The sequence below is a fragment of the Lutra lutra genome, chromosome 9, assembly GCF_902655055.1.
Source record: "Lutra lutra chromosome 9, mLutLut1.2, whole genome shotgun sequence".
Classification (NCBI taxonomy): domain Eukaryota; kingdom Metazoa; phylum Chordata; class Mammalia; order Carnivora; family Mustelidae; genus Lutra; species Lutra lutra.
The window spans coordinates 86,410,061-86,435,608 of NC_062286.1; the positions used below are offsets into that span (position 1 = coordinate 86,410,061).

General features: G+C 42.9%; 2 protein-coding genes and 1 long non-coding RNA gene across 4 annotated transcripts in view; 1 reads left to right on the top strand and 2 right to left on the bottom strand.

Moving 5' to 3' along the window:
- Nucleotides 1-2,767, bottom strand: part of TGFBRAP1 (transforming growth factor beta receptor associated protein 1) — a 72,646-nt gene extending 69,879 nt beyond the window's left edge. The window contains exon 1 of the mRNA XM_047745152.1: nucleotides 2,682-2,767. The gene's annotated coding sequence lies outside the window, so the exon portion shown is untranslated. The remainder of the gene's footprint in view (nucleotides 1-2,681) is intronic.
- Nucleotides 2,768-6,816: 4,049 nt separating this feature from the next.
- LOC125108243 (uncharacterized) lies at nucleotides 6,817-9,534 on the bottom strand. Of its 2 annotated transcripts, none has more exons than XR_007129848.1 (3): nucleotides 8,906-9,534; nucleotides 7,890-7,946; nucleotides 6,817-7,470 (listed from the first exon to the last, which is right to left on the bottom strand). It is a non-coding gene; the product is annotated as an uncharacterized LOC125108243 (long non-coding RNA). The 2 variants fall into 2 exon arrangements; XR_007129847.1 differs by having other exon boundaries at nucleotides 8,893-9,534.
- A 294-nt stretch (nucleotides 9,535-9,828) lies between these two features.
- Nucleotides 9,829-25,548, top strand: part of C9H2orf49 (chromosome 9 C2orf49 homolog) — a 31,729-nt gene continuing 16,009 nt past the window's right edge. The window contains 9 exon segments of the mRNA XM_053447871.1: nucleotides 9,829-10,115; nucleotides 12,208-12,223; nucleotides 12,226-12,246; nucleotides 12,249-12,283; nucleotides 12,286-12,328; nucleotides 12,331-12,373; nucleotides 15,855-15,972; nucleotides 15,974-16,231; nucleotides 18,322-18,394. Coding sequence (XP_053303846.1) covers nucleotides 10,017-10,115; nucleotides 12,208-12,223; nucleotides 12,226-12,246; nucleotides 12,249-12,283; nucleotides 12,286-12,328; nucleotides 12,331-12,373; nucleotides 15,855-15,972; nucleotides 15,974-16,231; nucleotides 18,322-18,394 — 706 coding nt within the window. The 5' untranslated portion in view covers nucleotides 9,829-10,016.

The window sequence follows — 25,548 nt, forward strand, 5'->3', positions numbered from 1 at the left end:
TCCATGAGTGCTCCTGTTCTTTTGCATCAAATACTCAAGCTCGTTTGGGGTGGCCCGGAACTGACTTGTTACTTCTGCGTTCGTTTAGGAGTTACGTGTTTTTTAATAAAGCCAAACGGGTCAGGTTGGCCACAGAGGAGATGAGTTGTGGAGTCCCGGCCAAATTATTCCAGCAGTATCCAAACATCTGGCCACCACAAAGGATTCCTTTAATGTATTTCTAATGAGGACTGAATTCAGACCAAGATGAAGAGGCTTAACGCAGTAAGAAAAATGTCCTCACGCTTTCTTAAAGGATCGCACATTTTTAATATTGGTGTGAAGGAAGAAACCGTAACAACTACTTTTTCTTTCCTCCTCCCTAAACAGAAATGCTAGCTGCAAATTGGGCCTAGGAAAAGCATTTTTAAAATAGGGAGCTCTGGGCTTTTAAAATTGGTCCACTAGAGGAAGAGGCCCTCTTACAAACTGCTGTCGTTGGAGGGTTGGGTGAGGCTGGAGGAAGCCTCTCCCACCCCATCTCCCCAGCCCCTTGGTGGTGGATAAGCTCTCCACAGGCCCTTGTACCAAAGGCCGCTGTTCCCAGGCATGAGTGCAGGAGGAAAGGCAGAAGACCTGAAAGTGAGGGGCACTGCCACACCTTTCACCTGAAATCTTTGTAAAATGTATACTGTGAATGTGTACAGCAAATTGGAATTCAGAACCCACTACAAGTCTAACTCCAGATTAAAGTATTCATCGGGTTAACAATTTCTCAGAGCAGGGGCCCCCAGGTGGCTCAGCCGGTTAAGGTTGTGCCTTCGGCTCAGGTCATGATCCCAGGACCCCAGGATGAGTTCCTCATTGGGCTCCTTGCTGAGTGGGGAGTCTGCTTCTCCCTCTGCCTTCTGCTCCCCCTGCCTATGCTCACTCGCTCGCACTCTGACAAATAAATAAATACCTTTAAAAAAAAAAAAAAAAAACTTCTCAGAGCATAAAACTACTGATTTTCAGAGCTGGGATACAGCTTTATAGCCTCATTTACATGTATTAATAATTTATCGAGCACCTACTAAGTGCCAGGCCCTGTGCCAAATGCAGTTTCTTATTAGAGCACATGCATCTTTCCAATATGACTACTGTTTTGTTTTGTTTTGTTTTTTAAGATTTATTTATTTGACAGAGATCACAAGTAGACAGAGAGGCAGGACCCTGGGATCATGACCTGAGCCAAAGGCAGAGGCTTTAACCCACTGAGCCACACAGGCACCCCATGACTACTGTTTTGATTGAGGAAATCGAGATGCAGAACTTTCCGTCAATTGCCCAAGGCTCACAGTTAGGAAGCAGCAGGGACTGGGTATAAACCCAAAGCTCCATGCTCATCACCACGGTGGAGCAGCACTGTCCCCGTTTTGCAGAGGAACTGGAGCCCGAGAAAGGCTCATTGCAGACAGTTCCAGGGGATTCTGGTCAGTACTCTTTCCGGTGCCACACATCAAAGAGGCCACTTCAATGACTGCTGAATCTGCCCGCCTAGCAGAAATGGAAGGAAAAAGCAAGGGAAGTAGCCAGCCAGAAGTTCCTATCTAACTGACCATAGCTCTGGGAGCTTCCTGCTGACCAACAGAGAGATGCAAGTCCCCATCAGGAGGGAGCAGTGGGCACAGGCAGGCCCACCCACGACCTCAGTTCTGACCCAGGTCGCTGTTCATACTGCCCTAGGACCCTCCTCACACACTTGTCAATGCCTTCACCTGTCACTAAAATCACACCAGCAGCCGCCTGCCCTCACTCCGCATGGACAGGAGGCTAACCACAAGCACTTCATCAAGGATAAAACCCTGCTCCGACAGGTTTTGACCCCAGTGCCCGCCCGATACAGTCCATTAGCAATAAGAAGCTGTGTGAACCCCAATTTCCAGCACCAGATAGAATCCCCAGGAAAACCAGGCGGGGGGGGGGGGACTTTCCGAGGATCACCCAACATCCCCTGGGAAGAAGCAATGACAGGGGCAGACAAATGGAGACCACAGCTCCTGTCTTTGAAGTCGTACCCATATAACCCACAAGAGGCAAGCGGAGAACCCAACTTCCATCTGCACCTCCAGAAGGCAATGGAAAGGAAAAAATCCCATAGGGGTGGCAGCTTCCAGCCCTTGAGGTCTCTTCCCTTCTCCCCGGCACACCCCTGCCCAGTCTGCCAGTTCAGGGGCAACAATTCAGGCCCGAACGTGACCCGGAATTTGAACTCTGAAATCCCAAGGGCTCCAGGAAACATCAATTAAAGCGACAAAACCATTCCTTACACGGGGTGGCGGGGCTAGGGGCGCAGGGGTGGAGTCCTCGGCTCCTCCCCGCCAGAAAACCGAAAGCCTACCCCAAACCCGGGACTGGGTCTTCTTGGATTTTAACCCGCCTAAAGACACACCCCCCCCACATCATCCACACCTGCGGACCCCAAACCCCAGCACACCTGCCCCAGCCCACACGCACGTGCACACTGGCTCACCCCAACAAGCCCCCGCCCCCCCCCAGGCCTACACACCTGTCCCCCTCCCCGCTCACTCACACCTGCCGGCTCGCGCCCCGCCCCACCCCCCTAGGCACCCCCTCCTCACCGCCCCCCGCCCCACCCCCTCCGCTCGCTGCCCCCAGCACCCGGCGCCCGTCCCAGCCGGGCCACCGCCCTCGGCACTCACCCGCGCGGCGCCCGCCGGCCTCCGCGGTTCCGCGCCGACCCTGCGGCCTGGGGCCCCGCGCCGCCCGCCGCCGGCTCCCGGCCCGCCGCTCCTGGGCTGGCTCGGCCCCGCCGCCGCCGCCGCCGCTGCTTCCCGTCACGTGGGGCGGCCGCCCGGCGCCGGCGGAGGGCGGGAGCGCCGCGGTCCCAGCGCAGTCCAGCCCGGCCCCGCCGCCCCGCCGCCCCTCCGCCCCGCGCCCGGGGCGGCTCTAAACTGCGAGCTGTTCCCTGGTGGGCTGCCCCTCCTCCTCAGTTTCCTCCCGCCTGCCGGGATCACTACAGCGCGCCCGCCTCGGGGCGGTACGCGGGGTCAGATGAGTTAATTCGTGTAAAAGCACTTAGAACACCGCCTGGCACAGGGTGGGTGCCCCAGAAACGCCGGCGGGGACTGCTGTTGTTAAGGTATTTTCTCCTCCCCCACCGGCACGCAGAGCTTCGGGAAAACACGGGCCCTGCCTGATTTGCTCGCCGCTCAGTTTCTAACACGAACGCGGCGCTGGGCAGAGGGTAGGCTCTCGGGAATACCTGCCGAGTGGATGAATGGACCAATCAGTCAATGAGTCCTGGAAAGGCTTGACCGCGCTGCCATCTGACAGAGTTGGGCTTGGGGAGTTGGCTAGCTGGTAGTACCCGCTGTGGGGCTGAAGTGTCCCTTTGGACAGGCGCTGCCCACCACACCCAGGCCCCTGGCTAATCCAGAGCCCCTGGGGCCGAACAGGATCCCTAGAGAGGGCTGTACATTTACATGACGCATTTATCTTAAAGGGGAGTCCTGGGTCTGTTTTACCCACTCTCTTTAGTAAAGTCTATCAGTAGCTATTCCTTTGAGTCATCAGCTGCAATGAAGAATCCTGGGATACTATAAATCCACGAACCTCTCTCTTCAATATATAGTCAAAATCCAGTTTTAAGGTGGAACAATTAGGAAGCTTCCTCCAGAGTTGTCAGGGTTCAATTATTAGCATATAAACGGCAAATTTTCTAAATGGTTTTCCTTGACTTTAGAACCCATCAGTGAGCTGTGGCCCCAGTTTTTTTTCTGCCACCGCCCCCAATGGATTGTAAAAACAGTTGTTATCCTGAATCTGGAGGCAAATACTGGATTCTACTCTGCAGGCTTCTGTTTCAAAGGGAGAAGAAACAATGACCCCTTCCCCCAATAAAGTTAAATGAAGGAAATAAAGAAACACCAAGAAGCAATCTTTGGTGGCCTGTCCTTTACCCCTCCTCCCTTGTAAATTCATGACCACGCACATGCCCCGCCCCCAACGAGTGCTTCAGTTCTGCTCAGTGGAACCAGATTAGCATTGGTATGGGGAACAGGTTTCCCTGAAGGGTAGAGCTATGACCAGCAGTTGCACTTCAAGGGCAAGAGGTAGTGAATGCACTCAAATCCAGGGAGGCCTGCAGCCAGTGGAGCCAGGGAGCAGAAAGGCATCAGAGCAAATTCAGCCTAGTCGCCTCATTCTGCCCAGGCTCTGGGAGAATATGTGAGTGACCATCGCCTAATCACTGACCCAGCTGAGTCTAGGATTTGTGCTTTTCCATGTTAGTGCCCTACTCTACATCATACGGAGAGCTGTGCAAAACTGGTTGCAGAGGTGACCATCTCCTGAATGCCAGATGCTGGTCGTACAGCAATGATTTCATTTAAGCCTTGCCATATCCTTATGAAGTGGGCACTAGTAATGTCTCCGTTTTATAAGTGAGTTGACTGGGGTAAAGTCCCAAAGACTTGTCCCAGTTTTCATGGTGGTAAGAATAGAGCAGGAAGAAGAATCCGGAATTCAACACCACAGTAAATTTTTTTTATTAAGTTAAATTCTGTTGATTGGTTAGTTGATGGAGCATTTGTGTTCTGCTTTAAATAATCGAGAAGTCAAAGTGTGTATTAACAAAAAAGGGGGGGGAGATAATTCAGAAATAATTATTTCCTTTGTGAAAAGATTTCCCATAGGATTCTTAAAATGGCAAGTTCCACATGTGCACATGATTCCACCTAGAAACATCTGTTCTTCCTGGAACTTTCCTAGAAGTCTGTTTCACATATGACAGACACCTGGATATAAATAATTATTCCATAAACGTGCAAATACCTGCATCGTGCTTATTCTAAATTCCTCATGTTGTTTTGGTTACACTGAAGAAGAAATATCAAAGTCATATGTTTTTCAAAAGAATTTTCAACTTTATTTATTAATATTTAGTAACTATCCCTTGGGCCCATACTAAACATGTTAAGAGCAAAATTTTATAGAATATGCAAAAGGCGAGTTCTGACAGATTAATGATGATCAGGAGTTATAAGATACAAGGGAATCCTTTCATAGTTACTAGTCATTCCCCAAACTTAATAACCTCTACTTACACTTCCTCATACTTCCTCTGGGTTCCTCATTTCCTCACTGGCTATCAGCTCGTGAGGGCAACGAGTGTGTCTGTCATGTTCTTGCTGTGTCTATCTGCATGTAGGGAGCACATAACCAATTCTGAAAATCCCTGATGCTCAATGTTAATAAACCGGGCTATCTTCAAAAGAGGCTTTTAATGCTAACATTCTGCTACTCTCATTTATAAGCAGTCTTATTAAGAGCATATCTCTTGAACGTTTGGATATCATTTTAGACGATGAAGTTAAGCAAAGAAAGGTCACATTTATTATTTTTTAAGCAAACTTAGTTCACTACATGTCATGTTTTAAGAGCTTTTACATGTATTAGCTCATTTAAGGATATATGTACATATATTCATATACCTGTAATCTAGATTCAGTAAAATAAACTTTGAACTATTATTCAAATCCACTATTTCTTTTTTTTTTTTTCTTTAAGATTTTTCATTTATTTATTTGACAGAGAGAGAGAGAGAGAGATCACAAGTAGGCAGAGGGGCAGAGAGAGAGGGGGAAGTAGGCTCCCCACTGAGCAGAGAGGCCGATTTGGGGCTTGATCCCAGGACCCTGAGATCATGACCTGAGCTGAAGGCAGAGGATTAACACACTGAGCCACCCATGTGCCCCCAAGTCCACTATTTCTTGAGCTATTCCCATGTCCCAGGTACTATGGCAGAGGCTGCTGGGGATCCTGAAATGAGGAAGACCTAGCCCCCGCCCTCAAGCAACTTAATTTTGTGCAGTGGTTTATGAAGTATGGTCAATAATCAACAATATCAACATCATCTCAGAACCTGCAAATGCAAATTCCCATGTCCCTACTCCAAACTTCCCAAATCAGAATTGTGGGCTGGGGCCCAGCAAAGAGTCTTTCACAAGCTCTCCAGTTGACCCTAATAATCACTCAATTTTGAGAACCCCCAATTTAGTGGAATATGTGAAAGAAAGACCCACCTAATACGATCCTAAGGCAAAAAGTAATGTGCTCTAGAAGTTTGGTCACAGGAGAGCTGAGTTAGGAAGTGCCTGAGAATCAGGAAAGGTTTGCTCATATTCATTCAGTGTATGCCACTGGTCTCACACTCGAAGCATTTTGCTAAGTACCCAGAACCCAAAGACAAAACAATGTTTCAAGAAGCTCATGAAAGGGTTACCTATGGGATGAGTAGTTGAAGTCCATAAATGCATCTTTATTATGATCTGATTGTAAAAAGAATAAGAAATGGTAATAAAAATATAACCATTAATTATTACTGTGGCACTGAAAGTAGTTATTTGAAACGTGAAGCAGAACTGTTGTTCTAAACACCTAAAAACCCAGGTCAAAAATGTGAAGAACTCTTCAAACTGTTATATTCACTTTGAAGTTCCTTAATTTTTTTAAAGATTTTATTTATTTGACAGACAGAGATCACAAGTATGCAGAGAGGCAGGCAGAAGAGAGGAGGGAGCAGGCTCCCCACCGAGCAGAGGGCCCAATGTGGGGCTCCATCCGAGGACCCTGGGATCCTGACCTGAGCCGAAGGCAGAGGCCCTAACCCACTAAGCCACACAGGCGCCCTGAAGTTCTTAATTTTATTTATGCTCAAATATATTTTTGAGAATACTAAAATATTCATAACATAACTATCTTAAATATTACACTACCAACAAGGAGAATCAACGCCCAAAGTCGTCAGTACATATTTTATTCATGACTCATTCATTGAACATTTACCGAGTACCTACTAAATACAAGCATCCTGTGTGCTACTAACCAGATGGGAGATTCAAAGTAAATGTGTGGACCCTGTCCTACAGGAACTCATAACCTAGTGAGGCAATGATGCCAGGCATGGAAGTGTTTATTGGTATCCTTCAGTTTGTTTTTCTCAAGTATCTGCACCAAATAAAATGTTAAAAAATAAAACCTCATGATCTTTGAGTAAAGAGAAAATTCTTATAAATACTAAACATAAACACTGTTGGTTACTATAGAATACTCACAGATAACAGAGTAGCAGGAATGAACTTCAGTCTACAAACTCGAATGTGTAACAAATAGAATTTTTTTCCATAACTGAGCTTTATTTCTTTTTCAAGCCCCCACTCAGCCTCAGTGACAATAATCTTATCAACAGAGGCCCTCCCTCTTCCCCAGGCCTGTGTTAATCAGGTCCGGGAATTTCTAAAGTGCCAAGATAGGAAGCGGGAGATGTCAGGTCCTAGCATCACTGGTCCCCACAGGGTTCTGAGATGTTCTTTGTCCATTCTAGTGTTTGGTTATCAGTCTCATTGTTCCGGTTCTGACAGGCCTGGTCCTTCCAATGAAGGCGACTGCTTAGCTTGAGGGTTGAGGAATGTCTGTGGCTTCCTTGCTCTGTGATGTGGCAGAAATTTCTGTGAGGTGGCCCTTTTGCCCACACATATCTGAAACATTACTCAGAACTTGTTAGAAATGCAAATTCTCCCTCACCCCAATTTCCTACATCAGAAATTCTGATTAAAGCAGAGTCACCTGACCACAAATTCTCTCAGGCTCCACTTCCCCAGGATGCAGTGGGGGCAGGCTTTATCAAATAGTCTCTCTTTCCTTTGGGGAGTGTTTGTGTTTGAATCTACTTCCTCCTCTCTGAATCTAATGTTTTTTCCTGCCCCAGGAGACACTCCCTTTAGAGATTTTTGGTTCAGAGGGAACTGGAATTATCTTAATGGATTTAGTTTTAAAGCAGAGAAGTACTTTTGGGAAATTAACAAAAACAGAGGGGCGGGGGTGGGGGTGGGGAGAACAGATCTTACCTTCCACAAAACATTTTTGCTGATAAAGAGCTTGAGGCTTTAGGTTAGGTGATTGGTCTAGAAAACCACAGGGTAAAAGAGCACAGCAAGGATGTAAAATAATATTTTCAGACTCTTAAACTCAATTCTTCCCCCACCCACACCACCATCCTGCCACTTGCTTCCTTTGATGACAATCAATAGACTACAACAAATCTCCAGTTAGTGGCAACAGAGGAGGCACTTTACATCCTCTGGCTCCAACCTCACAACATTGTGGGGTAGCCTTACAGTGTCCACCTCACAGATGAGGACACTGCAGTGGCGAGACATGAAATATTTGTCCTAGGTGAGTGCTGGAGCCAGGGTTAAAAATCCAAGTCTGGGCCACTCCAAAGCCTGCCCTTTCACCAGTTTTGTAGACTGCCTCACAATTATGGTTGAATACTTTCTATAAAAACAGCTACCAGTTAATAAGCACCTGCTCTGTGCCAAGTGTGTTATATAATCTGTACTCCTTTGATAATTCTTCACAGATGTTAGCACAGCCATTTTTTCTGATAAGATTGAGGCCGAGAGACTTAAGTAACTCACCCATGGTCTCATTTTGCTGCAGGAAAAAAATCTGAACTAAGGTCTAGTTTTCAAGCCCAGGCTCCTTCCAAGACAACTGCTTTTGCCATTAAAACAACATGCCTTCTAGAAAGGGAAATGAGGATAATACCAGCCACAAAAATTTCACTTTTGTTATGAAAATGTAATCAGATTTTGGATATAAAATACCATGATTCTAATACCATGAAGTTAATGCACTTAACTGCAAATTAGAACATCCAAATACCTCCCTCAGCTCAGGCCTAAAACTCTGTTCTATTTGGGGCAAGTCATTTCAATGTCTTTCAGGTCAGCTTCCTCAACACTAAAATGAAAGAACCAGACTAACTGAAGTTTCTGCCCAGTTTTGAAAGTCAATTTCTAGATAAAGTATCATATACATAAATGACAAAGAAAAATTGCAAAACACCTCTTAGCCTTACTTTATCTTTTTGATTTAGCATCTCACTTATTTTCCAATGCTTCTTCAAGTTTTATATTTTAGCATCCTCGGAGTTGTTCACATGCTTTACTGCAATTAACTTCCAGTAAGAGGATACATCTCATAGAGTGGAAACAGTAAACACTTAGAACAGCCTGCAAGTTTTAAATGTGCCTAATATTTTGGGATGCGTATCTCTCCCACAAAAGATGAAAGAGAAGTAGAAGAGATTTCTTGGTGAATTGCCAAGGATTATATCATCACGGAAACCTACAAGAATACATTTAAAACTGTTACTTCATATTAGTTATAAGAGCAGAGAAAATGTACTTAAGTGCCTGGCTTGCTACTTCCTCAATCTCTGATCTTCAGCAAATTACCCAATGCCTCAGTTTCCTCACCTGGAAAATAAAACATTCTCATAACATATACCTCATAGTGCTGTTCTGAGGAGCAAGATTATCCATATTAAATCCAGTGCCTGGCACATCGTTAATGTCTAACAATGTCTGGCCTTTTCACTAGTGGTTTTGTTATTATTTTCATACGTGAGCAGGTTAATTCAGAGTATTACTTCAGGGAATACTTCAGAACCTACTATGTGTGAGGCCATGGGGTTAAAAAGAATTAAAGTCTCTGGCCTAAGATCATCATCTTGAAGGAGGATCAGGAAACACAGAAACAGGTTGAAAAAAAAATACTAAGGCAATTTCAGAAGCGACTAGTGCCATATACAGAGGTAAAGGACATCTAGCTGCCCCGCCTCTTTCCCGCGAGATTGCCCTAGGAATCCCTTTGGCCTCTGCCCTGGACGTCACAGGAAGCGCGACCAATCGTGGCCAGCTTCGGGACCTTCGTTTTTCTTGACTCTTCTTGTAAGAAGTCAAATGACAATCGTTTTCTCTGCAGACGTCCCTTCCGCATCTTTCGGCCCCGGGAGTCCTCCCTTAACAAGATCTGTCCCAGCTCGCCGGTCCGCCACCAGATGCGGAGAGAGACGCCCGGCGCACCAGGAGGGACGTCACACTCACTGCCCCGCCCTCACGTCACTTCCGGGACGCTTCTTTCGTGGAGGCTTGTGGGTAGCTGGCCGGGGTCTCCTGGCGACGACGATGGCGGGGGATGTGGGCGGTCGCAGCTGCACGGATTCGGAGCTGCTGCTGCACCCGGAGCTGCTGTCCCAGGAGTTCCTTCTCCTCACCCTGGAGCAGGTCGGGCGCGCCGGGACGGGTGGGCCTTATTGGAGAGGGGTTCGGACTTGAGCTGGCCCCAAGTAATCCTCAGTGGCAAGCGGACACACCCGCCGCCGTCGCCCCTCCCGCCTGGTTTGTGTCACTCTCCACTCCACACGGACGGACCAGGTCTCCCCACACCTCTACCCGAGAAACAGAGGTCCTTAGAATATCAGGAATTCCTGAGAATTAGGACTCATTTTCTTGGGTATTTGATGGCTCTGACAGAGGAGTCCTAGGCGACCCCAGCGGCCTAAATGTGTGCGGGGGACCGGGGGGGCGGAATCGTAGTAGAAATGAAGGATAGTAATCAAGGACTGTCAGGGCTGGAAAGCGTCGGAGAAATAGCCCTTTGTTCATATCCCCACCACGTTTAAAGATGAAACTCAGTCTCAGAGAAGTGAAGTGACTTTTATTTAAGGTCATACCATTGCTAAATGGGGGAGAATTCAGGACTCCTGCTCTCAATGCGGCATTTCTCTTTTCGAGCTAATGTGACCTCACACAATCAACAAACACAAGACAAAAGAAGTGATGAACTTGGTTTTAAAGTGGTAGAGAATTACTGAAAGTTTTCTTGTGGTTTTAAGTACCATATTTTGTTGCTTTCCTTATGTTTACACCTTAGTACTCTTTCGCTAATTTCCTTCAGCCCTACTGAGTAGATTTATGGAGGTTACCTTTCCCCTGAGGTTCTCAAACTTTTTAGGCACATCAGAATCACGAATCACCCCCAGAGCGTGTTAAAACACAAATTATTAGGTTCCATCCCCAGAGTGTCAGATTCAGTAGGTCCAAGGCGTGACCTGAAAATTGGCATTTTCAACAACTTCTTGCTGCTAGCCCAAGGACCATAGCTCGAGAACTACCACCCTGGAGCAGTACTTCCTAAACTAAGGTGCCTATGAATTCTCTGGAAATGTTATCCAGGGGACTCGCCAGGATTTTCTCATATTTCTGAGTGAATAGAGGGTGAAAACTGATAACAAAGGGTGGTCAAGTATAACAGAGAAAAGTAATATTTGTACTTTTAAATTTAGAAGAAAAAAGCAATCAGGGTAAGTTTATCAGAGTACCTAATTGGACTTGATTTGCCACTTAAACTGAACACAGATAATCAAAACTCTTTATCGTAGCTACTCCTTTTCCTTATGCCGCATGTTTTCCATGATGTTTGAGAGCAAATTGGAAAGTGAGGGAGAGTGAGGTAATTTAGAGAGGGATGGCTGGACAGTGACTGGAAGCTACTTGAAAAGACTGGTGAAATATGAAGGGCAGTTTGTAATGATGCACTCTTATCAGTACAGTCATTAGTAAGGGGACTGCAGTGTCCATCTGTAGGGCCATTTGAAATCTTGGTAGTTGACTTCAATTTAAGAGCATTATTAGGAAGACGTGGGAAACAGTATTTGGGGTGAGACCTCCAGCCCACTACTTTGATCATGATAGTCACACTCTGGGTAACTTTTTGACAGCATGCAGTAATAGTTATCATTGTTGGCTTTTTCTTTGGGTCTGACTTTCCCCAGGAAGTCTCCCATTTTCAATTTACTTCATGGATTCTATGCTACTGGAAATGGTCTCCATGCCTGATGACTGGCTGACCAGTTGTGGACTGCAGTCCTTGTCACACTGAGAATATATGACCCATTGTCTTTTAAGATGAGGCTGAACTTAATATTTGCAGAGGTTACCTCCCGAAATACTACTTACAGTACTATGTGGGATTGCAGTGTACTTGAAGTCCCTATAAGTCTATACGACTTAAGATTAATAAACTCACACTTAAATAACAAATTCCGTAATTACAGTAAATACATAGTAATGGTATAATTATAGAATTGTAAATGTAAATTATGAGTTAAGTTATATTAAATTTTGTATGTTTTAAATTGTAAGTAAAATAATAAGTTAAGTATTATATTGTGGAAAATAAGTTATAAAATAGATACTTATTAAGTGTTATACTATAAAATTTGTTACTTAAGCAGGACCTGTTCTACCCTGTTAGGTAGGTAGTAATTTACCATGAGGATGTTATTTTGAAATACTTTTGTTTCCTTTTCCACAGAAGAACATAGCTGTTGAAAAGACATAAGAATAAACAAAGACATCTCACTGATCTTTATGTTCAGCACGCTATTTCCGTTTGCCTCAAAGAGATTTGCCAAAGAATAGGTGGGGGAAAATGATGGAAAGAAAAGAGAGCAACATGAGACGAAAAATGAGACTAAAAGGTACTTGGTAGCGGTTAGTGTTTTTATCTTATATGACTTAACAATTTTGCTTTTCTTTTTTTTTCTCCAGGTAAATAACGTAGGTAGGAAAATTCATTTACTCAATAACTATTTATTGAGCATCAGGCACTGTGCTTATAGCATGACTAACACCAACAATTCCCTGCTCATACTTTAATTGAGAGAAACATAATTTAAAAAATTAGGTAAAATATATGGTATGTACATCGTGATACATATAAATGCTAAGGAGAAAAGTAAATCAGGGAGAGAGATTGCCATTTTAGGTAAAGTGGCTAAGAACAACCTCATTGAGAAATGACATTTCAGTAAAGAAACCTGTAGATGGTGGAGAGCAAGCTAGCATTCCAGACAGAATACTAGAGCCTGGGCCAGGATTGTGCCCATCATAAACCAAGAACAATAAAGAGCCCATCAGGGCCAAAGTGGAGAGAGTCAAAAGGAGAGTAGAGAAAAGAGGTTTATTGGAGGTGAGTAGGGGAGTTTGTTGGGTTAGATCGTGTAAGGCTTTGTAAGTCATTGTAAGAACTCTGACTTTGCTGTGAGATAAGAAGCCATTGGAAGATTTTGAGCAAAGTGGTGATATCATCTGATGTGCATTTTAATAGCATCACTCTGGCTGCAGTACAAAGTGATTTAAGGTAGGGGGAAGGGAACAGGAAAATCAATCAGGAGGCTGTACTGTGATCCAGGTGATAAATGGTGGGAACTTCGACTGAAGTAGGGAACTTGGTAAGAAGTGGCTGAGTCTGAAGGTAGAGCCAACAAGATTTGCTGAATTGTGAAGAAAATGTGGAGTCAAGACTTTAAGGTCTTCGAATAATAAGAAATGAAGGAACTGTCATAAAGTTTCACGGACACTAAGATTTTTTTTTTTTTAAGATTTTATTTATTATTTGACAGAGATCACAATTAGGTAGAGAGGCAGGCAGAGAGAGAGGAAGGGAAGCAGGCTCTCTGCTCTGCATAGCCCGATGCGGGGCTTGATCCCAGGACCCTGGGATCATGACCTGAGCCGAAGGCAGAGGCTTTAACCCACTGAGCCACCCAGGCGCCCCGAGACTAAGATTTTAAATTCAGAAAACTTTTCATAAAACCACAAGCAAATGAATTTCCTTCTTAAATGTTTATGTTTCTGTAACAGTGATAGATGGTTTAATGAGGACAAAGTGTCCTAAGATCCTTGAGTGGGCTAGTTATTTCTTTTCCTGTGTCTGTTTTATCACAAGGTGGGCGCTATTGATTACTGAATTATTTTTAGACCTTTCTGTTTATACGGTACTGTCATTGGCCGCGCACTAGTGATTGTGGGAGAAGGTGGAATGAGGGCTGGGCGTGAGGGCGAATGCTGGCTCCGAGTTGATGAGGGGTGTTAATCTTTAGTTACAAAGAAGAACTCATGATTGGTAGGGGGAGTATTCCCCAGGTATGAAAATAGTTGAAGAATGTAACATGTATGCTCATAGTTTTTTTGGGAAAATGGTCTTCTTTGATCAGGAACACATTCAGTTCAGATTAAACATCATTTAGCTTGATGGTTATATAGTGGTCTGGGCTCCATATTAGTGTTAGCTTTTGTAAAATGTGGGTTATGCCAGATACATCTTCGGTTACATTTGTTGATTCATCTTTTTAAAAAATTATTTTAGAGAGAGGGCATGAGTGAGCGGTGGGATGGGAAGGGCAGAGGGAGAGATAGAATCCTGAAGCAGACCCTCAGCTGAGTGTAGAGCCTATAGGCCGATGGGCTCCATCCCAGGACCCTGAGATCATGACCTGAGCTAAAACCAAGAATTGGCTTAACTGACTGTGCCACCCAGCAGGTACCCCTTACTTTTGTTGATTCTTAAGAAAGTATTTCTTCTTGATCAGCATGTTCATGCATATTGTCATAAGCAAAGCTTTAATACTATTACTTCGGATGATAATCTCTTTAAGCTCCTCAGTATCCTTTTCAAAAGGAATTTATGATTTTTTTGGTAGATTTTATGTGTTTATTTGACAGCATAAGCAGGGGAGCAGCAGGCAGAGGGAGAGGGAGAAGCAGACTCCCTGCTGAGCAGGGAGTCCAACGTGGGTCTCGATCCCAGCACCCTGGGATCATGACCCAGCTGAAGGCAGACACTTACCCATCTGAGCCACCAAGGTGCCCCGGATTTGTGACTTCTAAAAAAACCACAAATTTCCCTCTCTTTTTTTTTTAAAGATTTTATTTATTTACTTGACAGACGGAGAGATCACAAGTAGGCAAGAGGCAGGCAGAGAGAGAGGGGGAAGCAAGCTCTCTGCTCAGAGCCACCCAGGTGCCCCACAAATTTCACTCTTGACTCAAACCTTAAAGCTGGAAGGATCTAAGAGATTGTCCAGTATTGTTGAATTAGCAGTATTGTGATATGCCCCAGGTCACATAGAGCGAGGCCCAGATCAACAGTGCAGTGCTTCCCAAACTTCAGCATGCCTCTGGGATCTTGGGTTGAACTCTCACAAGCTGATGAGCCCTGCTTTCTCTGATGAGCCCTCTGTTTCCCTTTGGCAGCGGCACAGTGTATGTAGGAAAGTCATTTTTATCTGCTACCAGATGATGTTCCATGGTAACCTAAGAATTGGTGAGTTTGGCCAGTCACCTAGGATCTGGTTAAAATGACAGGTTGAAGCCCCAGATTCTGCATTTCATAACAGGCTCCCAAGGTGATGTTACGCGCTGGTCCCTCGACCACACTTTGCGTAGCAAGGCTGAAGTGTTCTTCCTAGTAATTGACTGCTCAAGTTCTTGTTACATGTTTAACTAAAAGTTTTTTCTTTCCATAAATCTGTTGTTTCACTTGAGGTATAATGATAGTAGACAACTGAATGTTTTTATTATTTATCTTTATGATTCAGAGTGGAAGTTAGATTTTGCAGAATCTAACCATGAAGACTTGCCAAATTTTAAAATTAACATTACACAAATACTATAGTTAGAATTTAGAGAGTGCCTTGGCGTTAGAGACTATTGATAAATAGAATAGAATATTCTCATTGTCTATAGAGTGTCGCTGTGGTAGTTTTGCTGTAGTCTTATTAATAGTTCATTATCTTTTTAAAATAATAACTGATACATAGTCAAGGTAACCTCATCAATTAGATGGGGTGATTTTTAAAACAAAATTTTTTTTAGTTGCTAGGAAATCTTGTTTTAAGTTCTAGGGTTAATTGGTTGGTTGATGTTAAAAAAAAATCCATTTTGTGTGTACATTAAAGGTAACTTAAGCTTCTTGTCAATAAATATTTTATACTTTAAACATCAGAAAATTGTCACTTCATTTAGGATGAACATAGAAAATTTCATTCCTAGGAGTCCTCCTTAAAATAGATGAGTCTTACCAGTAAATGTTTCCGGTCATTGTTTTACTTTTGAGTTCCTGCAGACTGGTTTGCATTGCAGATGGTATTTTTCAAGAATTTATCTCTTTGATTTCAGGACTAGCACTGTAGATGGGTTAAGGAAAAGACCCCTCATCGTGTTTGATGGAAGTTCAACAAGTACAAGCATCAAAGTGAGAAAGACAGAGAATGGCGATAATGACCGGCTCAGGCCTCCCCCCTCAGGCAAGCTTTACCAGTAATGCCTTTCGAAAAATTGTCAAATTCCTCTTCAAGTGTTTCACCCTAATTCTGTCTTCCAATTTGCCTATGAACAATAAAATGGAACACAATAATAATGACACTAAACAGAACCATGACTTAACGCATAGGAAAAGTCCTTTGGGTCCTGTGAAGTCCCCACCTTTGTCCCCTGTTGGAGCTACTCCTGTGAAGTTAAAGCGAGCGGCCCCTAAAGAAGAAGCTGAGGCTGTGGTAAGTGTGGGGCGGCTTCTGTGCTAGTAAGAGAGAGGGAGGGAGTCTCTGAGTGGGGAGGCCTCGTGGAGTGGGGGTGGGTGAGCCGGGCCACAGGCAGTTCTTGAACTCTTAAATGGTCTGACTCTTCCGTGTCCTTTTTTGCGTTGACTCCTGGAATCATAAAATCTGTGATGATAAGCTAATGTTTTTTTCAAGTCTACCAAACTTTCTACTTAAAATGTCTTAGGCACTTTCCCTAGACTTTTGTCATTCCGATCCTTTAACCATTTGGGGGACTAAAAGAGGAAAAATATTCCTTTGTTAGTAAAGCTCAGAATGTTAAGTAGTTTGTCCAGAGTCACATATCTATTCAGTAGCATTTTGACCTTCAGTGTGTTTTATACTTACCTTAAAACCACACTAGAGTATTCAGAATTTATCATGGACGTCCCCTTCCCTCAAATTTATCTGTCCTTGGAGAGATAGGGGAAGTAGGGGAGTGTCCTGTGTTGGACTGAATTACATAGTTAAGCATTTGGATGCTTGGATTTTATATACTGGCAAATTTGGTACTGATAGGCAGTATATTTAGAGTTTAATTTGTGGAGGGCATATACATGTATGTGTATGTAGATACACTTATATGTGTGTTTATATGTACAAATACATATGTATATACATATACACACATATACATACTTGATTCCTTCCCTGGGCTTCTCAGAAAATGATTTTACGTTAAACATCCAGCAGTTTTATATTATTCCTTGTCTTAGTCTATTTAGGCTTCTATAACAAAAAATAATACTGACTCGATGGCTTATACAACAGACATGCATTTCCCGTAGTTCTAGAGGCCGGCAAGTGCAGAATCAAGGTGCTGTCAGGTTCATTGTCTGGTGAAAACCCACTTCCTGATTCACCCTAGGCTGCTTTCTGCTGTGTTCTCATGTGGTAGAAGGGGCAAGTAAGCTCTCTGAGGTCTCTTTTCTAAGGGCCCATTCATTAAATCTCTGTTGTGATTTAAGCACTTCCAAAGACCCTACCCCCTAATACCGTCACATTGGGGATTAGATGTAAACATAGGAATTTTGAGGGGACACGCATTCAGTCTGTAGCATTCCTATGGTATACTTTGACTTTATTATACTCTTCAAATTGTGTGTCAAAGGGATCAAACTCAGAGTAGTTCAAACATTGTAAAATAGTAGCAGAAAGAAGGACTACCGTAAATCTGACCAGCGTTTGGTTCTTCCATTGGTTCATCCTTTCAGCTACCCTGTGCAATAGCTCAGTTCTTTTTCTCATTTCAAAGATAAGGAAATGGAAGCTCAGATAGTTTAAATAAACTTGTCCAGGGTTTCAGAGTTAGTAAGTGGCCAGGTTGCTATTTGAATACAGACCCATTTGACCTCTGCATGAGCTTCTATCAGCACCAAGCTGCCTTTCCACTTCTTTCAGTCATATTTGTGGAGCAGAGGAGGAGGGTGTCAGAGAAGAGTGGGAAGGAGGAAAAAAAAGTAGGAAGAATAATCTAGACCTCAAATATTATAATAAGTTAGCCTTGATTTTTTTTCAGTCTCTTAAAACACATCTTTCTACTCAGAAAAATTTTACTCTTTAAGAGGTATGTTGTTTTTTTTTTTAATTTACTAGTATTAAGATCTTGGATTTTGAGGTTGAGGAAGGCGATGGGGTAGGCAGGAAAGAAGGAGGCCTGGAGTCCTTAGTCGTTTTCAATTCTCAGTGCACTTCAGGATTACCTGGAGGAGCTTCCAGAAAACCCAGACAGGAATCGGAGCCTCATCCCTGCCACCTTGTATGGATTCTGACTTAATAGTTCTGGGATAAGACCCAGGTCTGGGCCATGTTTGAAAGTGTTGTGGGTGATTCTAATATGCAGAGATTTGAGAACCGCAAGCTGGAAAAAAAATGGGTGGCAGGTGAGACGTGCATTTCCCAGTCTTCTAAATCTTCTCCCACCAGATGGCAGCAGTGATCTGCCATTCATATATTAGTAGTAAACTTCAGTGGTTTCAAGTGCTCATTTCAAGCAATCCTCTGACATTTCTGTAAGTGTAAACTGGTTTCTGTTCATGTCTTTTCAGAATAACCTGAAGCCCCCAGAAACAAAGAGGAAGATACAGCATGTTACATGGCCTGAAGGAAAGTTTCCAAAATGTAAATATAACTGTAACTGTAGGTTTTCAAGCAAGTCTGCATATATTGACAGTATTTACGAGATCCTGATTATGTGGAATTTCTTAAGAGGTTTAAAATTAGGTTTGAAAAATACAGTCTCTTCCTTTCCCCTTCCTTTTTTTTTTTTTTTTAAATTTTTGCTTTTGTGCCCTTACTAGGAAAAAATTTCTTTTAAACCAGGGTTACTTAGTGTAAGTCATTTATATTGATCCCAGTGAATCATTTAGCTGCAAGTCTGATATACAGCATCTGATGAATTTTAGGAATTATTTTAATTACTCTGTTTCAGTGTTTGGGGGAATTTGAGATTTTTGTTTAAACCCAAATATTTTAGAAGTTCACAATTTTTATTTATTTCCCTAGCAAAAGAATTTAACAGTTTATCCCAATATTTTAGTAAATACTGCCAAACTCCTTAAGGTTCACCAAGAGAAGCATATTTGTAGTGCTGCCAATAAACTATTCCAAATATACAGATGAAATTGCTGTTCTTGAAGTGCTTACATTACTTTTCCCCATAAAAACCAAAAAGGGAAATCAGTGCTTGCTGTTGCTCCTTCCCTTGAAGTTGTAACAGAATTGGTGTATTAGGAGTTGACTGGTCAGTTTCACAGCTGGTCCACCCTTTAAGATGTCCCTGTCATGCAGCACTCCTCACTATTTTCATGAGCAGTCCTTGATCCTGCTCTGGGAGCTCAGGTGTCACTTCTTCCTAGGAGCTTCATCCTTTCCAAAAGAAGCCAACTTTAAAATCTTTAGGTGACGTAGTCATGTTCGAGGTGGTAGCTTATGGCAGAAGGTTTGGCGAATAGGAGGAGGGGGATGGAGTCCCAGCACTTGAGAGTCCAGGAGGGATAGTGGTGAGAGGTGGGACGCTTAGCATGATCTGGAGTAGGCAGAAGAGAAGATGCTGAAGCCGGGAGTCACCGCAGAGTGACCTCATAGGAGACAAGTACCAGCTGGACGGGGGTCCCTGCTGGGGTAACAGGTGCTTCCCACAGGGCTGCCACACACACATCACCCACGGAGCTTTTGCGTTCATGTTAAAGCAGTGTTACCGTCCCAGTCTGAAGGAAGTCAGTGGGAACATACGGTAGACCTTCTAGCCACACGTTCTCCTGTCCACTTTTTTGCCTTGTATTTCTAACCAAGTGTGGAGGATACTTTATACTTTTTTCCTTTTATGACTGATCTTCACATTGGGGTTCGCCTTTTCATTAACTTTTTACAGCAGTCTCCTTCCTCTTCTGATTTGTTAAAACAGGTATTTTAGTTCCGCTATTAAATAGCCTTACAAAAAATTCATTCAGCCTGGCAGGTAAGTACTGTCCTAAAACTTGAACCCTCCAGTTTTTAGCCATTCTGCCTTTATCTAGACTATAAATCTGTACAGATAAGACAAAATCGATACATACTATGTGTTGCATAAATACTGATGTTATGCCAAGTGAGTGAATAATAGAGTTAACTGCACGGCTGATATGTGTAATATTATTGAAGGACAACAGTAACCCTCTTACATAACTGTATATTAAGGGATATTTTAAAAGTACAGATTTTAGGGTAGGATGACAAATTCTATTTGATAATTCAGTTGTCCCTTCTGCTTTCATCTGCATTCCTCTCTTAGTTAAGAGAGAGTTAGCCATTTGACGGTTTTAAGTCAGTGGAAACTTATTTTAGTTACTCAATAAAATTAATTTTTAATTTGTATATTTAACTTACAGAGTAGGTTGGTAATAACAGCTGAACTGTGTAACATTGTTGCTTCAAATTGAAGTTTATATTATGAACATTCAGAATCAGTGCTCATAGAGCAGCATATTATTGAGCTATTTTGAGTTTGAGTGTGGAGAAGTGCTAAACCACGTACTGTGTATTCCATAATACTGACATCTTGGAGCACTGTGCCTTCTCAAGGTGCATAGATACAGCTTGTCTTGAAATGTCTTCCTCCATGTCATGACGCCTCCTGAATGAGGGGAATCTGAAGCAGAAGTATCGAGCATCTTGGGTTTTGAAGGGTTGCTTTGGTGTGCTTTAAAGTTTGGAAGGACTCAATTGGAGTGGCAGACAACTTTGGAATACCGTCGATGAATTTTAGGAACATGGGTTAATGTTGTTGCTGTTGATTTCATGTTCCAACAGAGCCACCTGTCTTATTATCTCAGTAGGCAGCTAAGCGGTCGGGTCAGCAAGTAGGTTCTGAGGCGTAGTTATAGGCGCTTTACCACTTCCTGCCATTGGCAGAGGTCTTCTTTTCTTTCCCTTCTTCTTCATGGCCCGTTTTCTTTTTCTTGTTCTCCTTTCCCATGTTTTAACTTAGTCTGCTTCCATTTTCCATCCTCCTTTTGCAGACCGTAAGCGTCAGGCTTAGGTTTGCACGTCATAATGCTTGGCCCCATGCATTCATTGAGGAGTGAAGATAGGATGACCCCCCTCTTACATTTGAGGGATCATAGACTGCTGTGTGAACTCTGGAAATCTCAAGCCCCTGCAGCACCCTGAATTGCTTCCCCGTGGCTGTAAAGGCAGTACAGTTTACCACAATAGCTTTAGTAATCTTGACAGCCTACCAGGCACTTTGGAAAGTTGGTTCAACTGCTACAGGAGGCCATAATATTTTTGCTAGAATAAAATTCTCAGAATTGTAATTATTATTTGAAACAATATTTTGGTTGACTTAAGTTTTGAGAGAGGATTCTAAAACTGGTCTAGAGACTCACTCAATAGCAATGACCTTTTTAAAAACTTACATTAAGTAAACTGCCAGTAGATTAAATCACATGTATTTAAGAGCTTCCTCTATTTACTACTGCGCCACTTCAGTAATTTTTAGAGGCTACCAAAATGGTCAAAATGTTTTTAAGTGTGCTCTTTTATTAAATTGCTTGTGCAGGTTTTGTAATTCAGTACAGAAAGTTCAACCTTGTAATGTACATTTTTTGTATGTAAAAGGTCTTTGAAGTAGCCCTTATCCTTATTTAAATAAACTGAATAAAATGATTGAGTAGGTCTGTCATTCATAAAAAAATAAAATGGAAAAAACGTTCTGTAATGACTTGATCTCTTTTTATTTGAGCAGAGTATATGGCGGAAAAGTGTTATGCTTTATATAGTACAGCCTTCTGTATGAGGATTGATTGGGATCTGGCCATGATGCTGGTCGTCTGGCCACGTCTCAGGGCCCCCGATGTGAGGCGGCGATGGGCTAGAGTGGTCAGGTGTTTGGACAGCCTGAGGCCCGCATGGGGCTGCCACAGTGACTGCCGCTATGCTTTGACAGATGGGAACAGGTCCCTCGAACCTTATCCGGAGTGAGCTCTCTTATACGCTGGAGCAAACCAGAGGTTCAATTGAAGGATTATTGTGTCTGGGGTGATCTTTAAAAAGTACACTTCTAAACTGGGATGTTAATGTTGGAGACTGAAGCCCTAAATTTAACTACTTGGAAACATTTCAGCTTACTTTCTACCTTGAATTTAAAAAATAGGTCATTTGTTGGTCTGGACAGAAAGACAAAATTTGTTTCATTGTTTTTACTAAAGCACTTTTTACTGAAGCGTGCTGTTCTTCAAGTTTCTGTTAAACCCTGATGTGCCAAAAAAAACAAAGATGGGTACGTTTCTGCTCAATGAAATAACGGATAATTGTAATGACAGCAAATCAGAACCAAGAAATGAAATAGAGATGGGGAAGGGAGGGCAAAGAGCTACTTTAAATGTAGTGGTTAGGAAGGCCTCTTCGAAGAAATTATTTTTAAGGGTTGACAGTTCTGGAAAGCTTTCAGGAAAAGCATCATCCATATGGTAGATTTTTAATTGTCTACATATTTGTTACTCCTTCCATCAGAGATGGAGTCTGTTCCCACTGCCTGAATATGGAATGGCCTTGTAATCTGCTTTCATCAAACAAATGCTTCTCTCCCTCTGGAACCCCCTGCTGCAGGCGCCTGAAAAAGCCTGCTAGAAAAACATCAGCAAATAGCACTAACCACGAGACGTGACTTAGCAGCCACCCCCCGCCCCCTGCCCTGCTAGCTGCCAGCGGACCACAGCTCCATGAGTGTCCCAGGTGAGCCAGCCCAATATCTGACTCAGAGCATCCTGAGTGAACAGAATAGGGGTTGTATTAAGCCACACTAAGTGTTGGGGATGGTTTGTCTACCCAGCATTAAATAACATACCAGTCAAGAACAGAGTGAAAGCCCTGAGGCTTACTAGGATTTGAGAACAGAAAGCGTGTGGCTCCATGATCAGTGAAAGAGCAGGGAGAATATATAAAATGAAGCCAAAGCAGGTAGTGGGAGCCAGATTATGTAGGATTTTACCTAGGCCATGGTAAGGACTTTTGATTTGATTCTGCAAGCATTTGGAAGCTGTTAACTATGTTTCAGACCTAACCAGACATTTAGTTTAACCAAAAGACAAAAAGAAGACTCGCTAAGTAAGTGTGTAATAGCCCTGACCTTTTTTCTTTAGTAAAATTACCCAAGTTTTTTCGTTTTCTTTTCCAATTTATTTGAACTAAATACTTAACATTTTGACAAACGTTAGGAAACTAAAACACCAATTATGGCAGAAGCTATTTTTATAACTATAGGATGGCATCTAGCTAAGCTTTTTGTTATATCTGTCCTACTATGTAATTTTTTTAAAATAAGCTTTTAAGAAACAAACCTTTATTTTAGGGAAGTTTGAGGTTTGTAGAAATCAACCAAGATAGTACAGAGCGTTTCCATGCACCACACACCGAATTTCCCCCATTACTGATACACATTAGTATGGTAGTTTCATGGAAGTGAATCAATCCTGGTACATTATTGTTACCCGAAGTCCATAACTTCACTCGTATTTCCTTACTTGTTACCTAATGTTTTTCTGCCCCAGGATCCCATCCAGAACGCCACCTTACATTTTTAGTCAGCATAACTCCTTAGACTCCTCTTGGCTGTGACAGTTTCCCAGACTCTCCTTGAATTTTGATGACCTTGACAGTTTTGAGGCATCCTGATTAGATGTGTGGAATGTCCCTCGTTTGAATTTGTCTTAACGTTTTCCTCATGATTTCGATTGGGGTTATGGATTTTGGAGGGAATGTCACAGAGGTAAAGTGTGACTTTCAACCCATATTAACAGTACATACTATCAGTGTGACTTAACTGTTTTTGAGGTTAATCTTGGTCACCTGGCTGAGGTACTGTATGTCAGTCAGGTTCATAGAGAACTACCCTTTTTTTAAAAGATTTTATTTATTTGACACAGAGAGATCACAGGTAGGCAGAGAGGCAGACAGAGAGGGGGAAGCAGGCTCCTTGATGAGCAGAGAGCCCGATGCAGGGCTCAGTCCCAGGACCCTGAGATCATGACCTGAGCCGAAGACAAAGGCTTAACCCACTGAGCCACCTAGGCACCCCACATAGAGAACTACTCTTTTTCCTCCTCTTCCCACTGTATTTTTTGGAAGGAAGACTTGAGTAGGAATATGCTCCACCTTTATGGGCCAAGTATCTACATAAATTACTTGTAATTCTGTGCAGGTTTATCTAGTCTCCTTTATTTTATTTATTTAATAATTTATGTCAATGTGGACTTGGAATCTTATTCTTTTTGTGTACGTGCGTTATGTTAGTCACCATAAAATACATCCTTAGGTTTTTTTTTTAAATTTTTAATTTTTTATAAACATATAATATATTTTTATCCCCAGGAGTACAGGTCTGTGAATCTCCAGGTTTACACACTTCACAGCACTCACCATAGCACATACCCTCCCCAATGTCCATAACCCCACCCCCCTCTCCCATCCCCTCCCCCCCAGCAACCCTCAGTTTGTTTTGTGAAATTAAGAGGTTTGTCTCCCTCCCAACCCCATCTTGTTTCATTTACTCTTCTCCTACCCCCTTAACCCCCCATGTTGCTTCTCCTCTCCCTCATATCAGGGAGATCATATGATAGTTGACTTTCTCCGATTGACTTATTTCGCTAAGCATGATACCCTCTAGTTCCATCCACGTCATCGCAAATGGCAAGATTTCATTTCTTTTGATGGCTGCATAGTATTCCATTGTGTATATATACCACATCTTCTTTATCCATTCATCTGTGGATGGACATCTAGGTTCTTTCCATAGTTTGGCTATTGTAGGCATTGCTGCTATAAACATTCGGGTGCATGTGCCCCTTCGGATCACTATGTTTGTATCTTTAGGGTAAATACCCAGTAGTGCAATTGCTGGGTCATAGGGTAGTTCTATTTTCAACATTTTGAGGAACCTCCATGCTGTTTTCCAGAGTGGTTGCACCAGCTTGCATTCCCACCAGCAGTGTAGGAGGGTTCCCCTTTCTCCGCATCCTCGCCAGCACCTGTCATTTCCTGACTTGTTAATTTTAGCCATTCTGACTGGTGTGAGGTGATATCTCATTGTGGTTTTGATTTGTATTTCCCTGATGCCGAGTGATATGGAGCACTTTTTCATGTGTCTGTTGGCCATCTGGATGTCTTCTTTGCAGAAATGTCTGTTCATGTCTTCTGTCCATTTCTTGATTTGGGTTATTTGTTCTTTGGGTGTTGAGTTTGCTAGGTTCTTATAGATTTTGGACACTAGCCCTTTATCTGATACGTCGTTTGCAAATATCTTCTCCCATTCTGTCAGTTGTCTTTTGGTTTTGTTAACCGTTTCCTTTGCTATGCAAAAGCTTTTGATCTTGATGAAATCCAATAGTTCATTTTGCCCTTGCTTCCCTTGCCTTTGGCGATGTTCCTAGGAAGATGTTGCTGCGGCTGAGGTGCAGAGGTTGCTGCCTGTGTTCTCCTCAAGGATTTTGATGCATTCCTTTCTCACATTGAGGTCCTTCATCCATTTTGAGTCTATTTTCGTGTGTGGTGTAAGGAAATGGTCCAATTTCCATTTTTCTGCATGTGGCTGTCCAATTTTCCCAACACCATTTATTGAAGAGGCTGTCTTTTTCCATTGGACATTCTTTCCTGCTTTGTCGAAGATGAGTTGACCATAGAGTTGAGGGTCTATTTCTGGGCTCTCTATTCTGTTCCATTGATCTATGTGTCTGTTTTTGTGCCAGTACCATGCTGTCTTGATGATGACAGCTTTGTAATAGAGCTTGAAGTCTGGA